The 7,826-nt window shown below is 40.1% G+C and overlaps 1 protein-coding gene across 1 annotated transcript; it reads right to left on the reverse strand.

Annotated features, from left to right (window-relative positions):
* Nucleotides 1–294: 294 nt before the first annotated feature.
* On the reverse strand, nucleotides 295–4,968 carry tmem106a (transmembrane protein 106A). Its single transcript, XM_083932446.1, has 7 exons — nucleotides 4,856–4,968; nucleotides 4,579–4,642; nucleotides 4,280–4,433; nucleotides 2,405–2,545; nucleotides 2,275–2,318; nucleotides 2,130–2,183; nucleotides 295–435 (listed from the first exon to the last, which is right to left on the reverse strand). Exons 1-7 carry the CDS (start codon nucleotides 4,962–4,964, stop codon nucleotides 312–314), a joined length of 690 nt encoding a protein of 229 aa, XP_083788572.1. The 5' UTR covers nucleotides 4,965–4,968; the 3' UTR covers nucleotides 295–311.
* Between the last annotated feature and the right edge of the window lie 2,858 nt (nucleotides 4,969–7,826).

Genomic DNA, 7,826 nt, shown 5'->3' on the forward strand with positions numbered 1-7,826 from the left:
TTTTAAATTATACCATTGCAGTAGTGGATGAACGTCTTAAGGTATGCTTAAACAACATACAGAACAAGATCAGAGGTGGAAATGCCACTAAGTACATTTACGTTGTGACTTTAAGCGCATTGTGTTACTAACATGTCTACATTTCTAAACTGTTTTATTGGTAGTTTTTCTTGAGTAAAAGATCTGAAACACTGGATGAGATGCATTTTAACAGAACGGTCATTCACAAAGTCACATCCCACGCAGGAGAAGAAAAAAAGGTGCAATGCAGCCAGAATATTCATCGTTTCACACTCTCGCTGTGGTGTTTTTCATTTGGATTTCATCAATCTCACAGGATGTGGGATTGTTGAATTGGTGCCACAGTCAATATACTCAAAGGTGTCCAGAGACAGCTGCTCCGTGTGAGAGAGATACGTGATATTCATTGTCATTCTGGGGGGAAAAAGAAGAAAAAACATTATTAGAGTGAGTGTTTTTTCATACTGTTTTAAAGCAGAACTAATCCTTATTTCTCGTATGAACAATGGAGCAAATGATGATGAGTAATGTAGCTCTACTGAGTCTTAGTCTTGGTTTTCAAACCTACAAAAAGGGGATATATCTCATCTCATCTCATCTCATCTTCAGCCTCTTATCCGGGGTTGGGTCGCGGGGGCAGCAGCTTTAGCAGGGGACCCCAAACTTCCCTTTCCCGGGCCACATTAACCAGCTCTAACTGGGGGATCCTGAGGCGTTCCCAGGCCAGTGTGGAGATCTAATCTCTCCACCTGGTCCTGGGTCTTCCCCGAGGCCTCCTCCCAGCTGGACGTGCCTGGAACACCTCAACACCAGGCATTCAAAGGTCTTTTTTAACCACTAATACTGCTCAAAATAACAGCAAACCTCTGCAGCAGCATGAGAAGAGTCCCTACACAGAAAACAAAGCACCAACAGCGTAGTTAGTGAACCCAGAGTTTATTAAAAGAGTGTTTTAAAGACTTACCTACTGGCCCCTGTACCAGCTCCTCTCATAGTAAAGTCCATTCAAGTGGATTACCAAAGTCAATCCCAAAGGAAGGAGCCCATTTGTGCTTTCTTTTGTGTGTAGGGACTCTTCTCATGCTGCTGCAGAGGTCTGCTGTTATTTTCAGCAGCATTAGTGGTTAAAAAAGACGTTTGAATGCCTTCACCGTACTGCCCCGAGCTAATCACCGTTAGCCACTGTCCGGCTGTTAGCGACTCTCCCGGATTTCTCCGTTAATAGTTGTTACACAAAACAAACTGTCTCGGGTGGCTTATTCGATGTATGTAAGTGCCGAAAAAGACCATGGGATGATTTTGCGCGGGAATTACACTTTAATACCGCGGCTCCAACACCGATCACGACAATGGTTGCAAAATTACCACATGGCGGCAGAGCACGTGAGCGGACTGGAGCTGTGAGAATGTCCACTCGATCTTTACACACATTGTATGTTTAATAACTGCAATAAATGAATATTTTCAGATTGATCTGCTGCCCCCAAGTGGCCAAAAACATCTAAGCAAGCTAACAATAATTTACGAACTACTGCTCTTTTAACCCTGAATACAAACAAAACAACGTTATCAAAGGCGGTACAGTATATAACTCTATATAGTGTGTGTCATGTACTGCAGGGTCAATTGTGTCAGAAATAAATTACAACCTATTTACTGGAACTGTTTTTGTTGAGGCCTCTGATAGGTTTATACGGTCCATACAAGCTGACTTTATACTGAACGCTTCTGATGTTACACTCGTACTTAGTTCAAATGTCACTCATTCAGACGCTCGGGAGGAAACTCTCGACCGCATCTGGGGGACAACGCAGCTGATCGCAAGCAGACATGTTTTCACCGAGTGCAAACAAAGCAGAAGTGAAAATTAAAGTTTGTTTATGTGGTTAAAATGCCTTTTTTCCACCTCCAGTGGATTCTTAAAACAGAACTGAACCTTAATGTGTTTGTGTTGTCATGCCTTTTTAGTTTTATCTTAAAGAACATTTCAGATTTAAAGACAACCTGCTCTGCGGTTGAGGTTGTGGTTTATGACCATGCTTTTTTGACACCCTGTGGGTTTCAGATACGCTGTGAAGACGAAGCCTCCTCGGTGGTTTGACACTTACTGCAGCACCAGAAATAAAGTGTGAATCTTGATGGAGCTCGACTTGCAGTAATAGCTGAAAGAAAGAAAAGCAGTTGTGCTGATTCCAGACATATACAAGAATGATGAACATAGCAATATGGCATCTTCGCGCATTTCAAACTTACTTAAGGCCTTTATCGTTACTGGACAGGTCCATTTGAACGGTGTACTGCAAAAGAACGAGGGGTAAGAAATTAATTGCATGATAAATACATCAACAGAATATTTAAGTGAGTCATCCAGTGTCAAACTAACCGATTTCGTTGAGCGGGACTGGATGGCGGTCATGTTAGATATCTTGGTTTTACCCACAACTTCGTCCGAGAGCAGACACTGAACACTCAACTCGATAATGTGAACTGGGAAAAAGTTCTCGTTGGAGATGCTGATGAGATTCTAGGAGAGAAAACACACACACACACACACACACACACACACACACACACACACACACACACACACACACACACACACACACACACACACACACACACACACACACACACACACACACACACACCTCGTCAGGTGCAACCTTAACACACTTTTCCATCATTAAAAAGGAACTTTGTCCTTCACGTAAGCAGCTATCTTCAGTCTGTCATGTGAATGCAGTGCTGACTGTTTGTGGGCGGGGTTTGGACGTGTACAATAAAAACGTGGTGGCTCAGGAAGTTCAGTGAAAACCACACAGATATGTAACACTTCAGTTTAGCTAAGCCAAGTCTATGTAGGGTATATACTGTCTGTCCTGTACATTTGTAATTTGTTTTATTCTATTTCAATTGATATTTATTCACTCTCACAGTCATTTTGTTTTTAAATGTTATTTTAATGCATTTTTATTTCTTTAGAGGAATAGTTTGTCATTTGGGGCTAATTGTAGTTAGATGGACAGACTGATACACGTGTGTTGGAGCTAGCAGTCGATTAGCTTAGCATAGCTTAGCTTAGCATTGAGAGAAACAGGGAGATCCAGCTAGCGATGCACAAATGCTAGTAAAGTCTGCCTGAAAAAACTTCTAAAGCTTATTTACATCATGTCTGTTTTTCAAAGCAAAGTGTAAAAAAGTCCCTGTTGTCTTTATGCTAAGCTAAGCTAGTTGTCCCCTGTCCCCATTGAACAGACAGATATGAGAGTGGTCTCTCAACAAGTTAGCAAACAACCTCACAATACTTTTTTTCCAGATCGAGTCAATAACTGACTGCTAAGCTAGGCAAGTTATAGCTTTTAGCAGGACTAACGTTAGCTTCTACTGTATGTTAGCCATACCTTTTCACTGTGTTTGCTGTCTACTTTATGTGATAAAAAGTGCAGTACCAACGCGTTGGATTACCTTTTTTATTTGTATTTCATAGGAAACAGTTGAAATTTGTTAAGAAGCTAGCTTTGAATTCACATAGTTAGCTTTCTTGTTTCTGCTGATTGATGTGTGAGATGACAGAGCCAAGCTAGGACTTAGCCTACTAAGCTATAGTAGACAAGTTAGCTTTTAGCAGGATTAATTTAGCTATAACGTTAGCTACATACTTGCTATATTGCTCTTTTTCTTCATCTTGTTTGGATTTAGTAGTTGCCTACTTTATGCGGTACAAGAAGTATAACTAAATATAACACGTTGGATCATCAGATTTTTTAACTTTCAAGGAACAGTGTGTATAGAGCTTTAACTAAGGAGCTGCTGGTGGGTGCTAACTGTGTTTTTTCTTGTTTTAATGTTGTTGTTTTTTTAATTAAACCTTTATTTAACCAGGAGAAATACTCATTAAGATTAAAAATCTGGCCGAGGCTGGCAGCAGCAGAAGTAATAATGTTTCAATCGTAACACAAACTTATAACAAACCAGATTTAAGCTTATGCTTTGTAGTTAATGCTAATTTTACTACATGCTCTTACCATAGGTTACACATTGGTTATATCGTAAACAAATGTCACAAAGCTAGATTCTGGTCTTAACCCAGTTTTGACCAAAGCTATTGTATTTTTTGGCTTTGGCCAGAAAACTGCACTGTAGGTGCTTTAGTTACTGTACCATAGACACAAAAGGCTTAACCTCTACTTCCTCCGCAAAGTGATTTTGATACAACAAAGAGGTAGCACAGATTTGCAATAGTGTCCCTATGACTTACTGTGACCTCCATCTCAACTGCATCTGGGGTGAAGAAGACCATGACTGACAGCACAGACACAGGCGTGAGGGTGACACTCCGGGGGAAGAGGAAGAAGAGGATCAGACAGCAAAGGAGCAGACAGACAGCCATTGAGACGCACACGTACAGCTTCCTGAAATGCAACGCAAACGTGCAAAAACTGACATGGTGCGACCTTTACGAACATGTGCATGTGCAAGAAACATAAACGGAGAATTTGTTTATGTCCAGTTGTATTTAAACCGTGTAATTCCACACACACAAGCAGATCCCCTTACGTGCGTCTTGGTTTCAGCCTCACATCATTGCACGGTATCACAGCAACTAGCTGGTCTTCGTGGCCTGTCGACGCATAAAAAGACAGATGGAAATCATTTCCTTTTTACCACAAAAATGATTCGAAAGTGCAGCTGAACAGAGGCATCATTTGGGACTTTTGATTCGACCTACTTCCCTAAGGTTTGGGATTTGAAATGAAACAGTTCTTTCAGGATGAGCATCTTGCTTAACGTGCAGTCGTCAGTCAGACACATTTAGACACAGCAGGGAACCAACCTCTGGGAATCCGCCCGGTGCCGCGACATGTAGGGCAGGTGTCTCCTGTTGAGTGTCCATTCATGGCACCGTATGGAGGGAATTGCTTCAGGGTTTTTACGTTCTCCATCCCTTTTGTCAGATCAGGTCCCTCTGTCAGATCATTGCTGGTTTTCGGTGTCACCATGATACTTTTATCAAAAGACAAAATCCAGACACAAATGGGTGTTTACTTTTACTTTTTCACCGTTTCAATCATGTGAAAAGAACATCAGCTTTCAGCATCACCTGTGTTATATGCAGGGTTTCTGCCACCTTATCCGTGCAATGATGCAGTGATTTGCACTTACAGTACTGTGTAATGTTACAAAACTTCACTGGAGGCTGTTTATTCATCGAAGCACTGAATCATTCAACGCCTCAAAAGCTACAAAATCTAAAAACTACTTCTACATTTTACAGAAACCTAGTGATAAATGCAACAGTGGTATTAGTTAATTTCTTATTTAGTCATCTGCATTTAAACACAATACCTTAATGTGGCATATTTACTAAAGAGCAGGCTATGAAAATAGGGATAATTTTTTCCAGTAAAGAAGCTGAAACCGGTTTGTCTTGTTTTGTTATGTCTGCTGCACTGAAGACCCACACACGTACAGAAGGCTAAATAAAAGTAAAATATTAAACATTTGTGATGCAAATTACTATCTAGAAAGTGTCATAAGACACAATGATCACTTTACTTTAAACTACAGTTTCTGTATGTTAAAAAAAGTGACATGATTCTTCCAACGTGATATGAAGAATTTTATTGTACAGGATAATATTGAGTTTAAAGGGCGTAATTGGTAATTAATCATACACTCATCTCATCTCATCTTCAGCCTCTTATCCGGGGTCGGGTCGCGGGGGCAGCAGCTTTAACATGGGACCCCAAACTTCCCTTTCCCGGGCCACATTAACCAGCTCTAACTGGGGGATCCTGAGGCGTTCCCAGGCCAGTGTGGAGATCTAATCTCTCCACCTGGTCCTGGGTCTTCCCCGAGGCCTCCTCCCAGCTGGACGTGCCTGGAACACCTCCCTAGGGAGGCGCCCAGGGTTCATCCTTACCAGATGATCCTGAACCACCTCAACTGGCTCCTTTCAACATTGAAGGTATATTCACCTACATAACTAATTAATGTTTTTAAATTTGAATATAGCTTAAATGAGGATTAGTTTCTCAGCTTTAGAGTTTGATCAATATTCTGCATTGCCGGAACACAACTAAGTATATTTACTCAATTATGAGTCAGAGGAAAATATTGTGTACTTTTACTCCACTGCATGTATTTGACAGCTGTCGTTTTAAGTTTACAGATTAATTTACAAAATTTGTAAAGAGTGAGACGACCGCGAGGACCCCTGTGTTCGACGCAGCGGGAAAAATAAGTAGTGTTGCCGTGCAAACCACTGGAAATAATGGGTTTCAGAGCGCAGGGGTGCTGTGGTCGTGTTTTCTCTAAAAGTGCTGTTCAGCAGAATAGAAAAATTAGCTGTTACCTGTTCAAGCGGTTAGATTTTGGCGAATTAGTGGATGAATTTGCGATTATAGAGATATGAAATATTGTAAATGAAAGGGGGGTGCCTCCAAAAGACACATGCCCAGGGGCCTCGCAGGACCGTGATCCGGCTCTGCCTTCCTCAACCACCTAAAGTAAAAAGCAAAATAATCCAATAGTAGGCCAAATCCCCTTGCATTATAGGCAGGTTTTCTGCTTTATAAATACTTAACACAATTAAAGACCCTTAGATTTAAATTGAAAACAGGAATTGTAATTAGCTAATAATAATAATAATAATAATTAAATTAGCTTTACACCTGACATTTCTCACATCTTTAGGAAAGTTCACTCAACGATTGACACTGTATCTGCAACAATCTAAGCCTCTGTTACTCAAAATAGACTTGAAAGATATGTTCTTATGTTTAATAGCTTCATAATTTTATAAATGTAGGTTGTTGGTCCTTGGAACAGTAAAATATGACCCACCTCACATGCAAAACATTCATCATGAAATGAGCACTTACCTCAAAGCACGACTCTGAGATTAAACTGCCACACCGCTGCTTTCTTTATAATTATTTTCTTTAAAGGATAAATTGAGACTGACAACAAGAAAGGATCACACGTCTCTGCAGAAACAGAGGGGGAGGAACACTTCCTTCTTCTGTCAGTGACAGGTCCGTTACTTAAGGCTGCAGATCACATGTGCTGCTTTTCATTAACTTTCCTTTCCTCATAAAGAAAAAACAATATTCACACACAATCCAATGCAAATGTAACCAACACAAATGTAAGAAGCTTTAAAGACTAAAGCCATTTTGACCATGAAATTTTATTTATTATACCATGACCGTATCAATCTGTTGCGGGGCCACAGGGCTAATTCGGCCCCCTTAAATCAAAGGTTTGGCATCTTTGGAAATACGCTAATTCTCTTTTTTGTAGTTAGCTAGCAATTATTTTTGTTGTACTGCAAATTAGTCACCAATAATTAAAGTTACAAGTAGCTAATGTTAACTGAACTAGCCTAGCTAATTAGCCTAGCTTAGCTTTTGCTGTGGTTAAGATACATTTTAATCACACATTTAAATACATGATTTAGTCAATTCATTAAAATGTACAAAAAAAGCCAACATAACACATTTTCTATGTAGGTACTGCATTTTCACTGTAATATACATATTGAACAGGTTTGTGCAGTGGTTTTTAAAACTAGTTTTGGCTAAAATGAAGCAGAAATATTTAAAGGTTAAGCAGCAATAGTTCAACACTCTTGGATTCTTTAACACATTCACTTGCAGAGAGAGAGGTAGCCTAAGAAGATGGAAACCACTCTCACACCTTTGTGTTGAGTGAGTCGGTAGTTTGATATCTTAGGTTAGCATCAAGACTCGGAGCTAACGTAGCTCTCTCAAAAGTTAAAAAATGCAGCTACCGTCACTAAA

The sequence above is a fragment of the Echiichthys vipera genome, assembly GCF_963691815.1.
Source record: "Echiichthys vipera genome assembly, chromosome: 18".
NCBI lineage: Eukaryota > Metazoa > Chordata > Actinopteri > Perciformes > Trachinidae > Echiichthys > Echiichthys vipera.

Coding starts and splice junctions, on each gene's coding strand:
- tmem106a (XM_083932446.1), bottom strand. CDS start 4,964: ATGGAGAACGTAAAAACCCTGAAGCAATTCCCTCCATACGGTGCCATG. Junction 4,643..4,855: donor CACCGGGCGGATTCCCAGAG/GTTGGTTCCCTG, acceptor ATGCGTCGACAG/GCCACGAAGACCAGCTAGTT. Junction 2,184..2,274: donor AGTAACGATAAAGGCCTTAA/GTAAGTTTGAAA, acceptor TCTTTCTTTCAG/CTATTACTGCAAGTCGAGCT.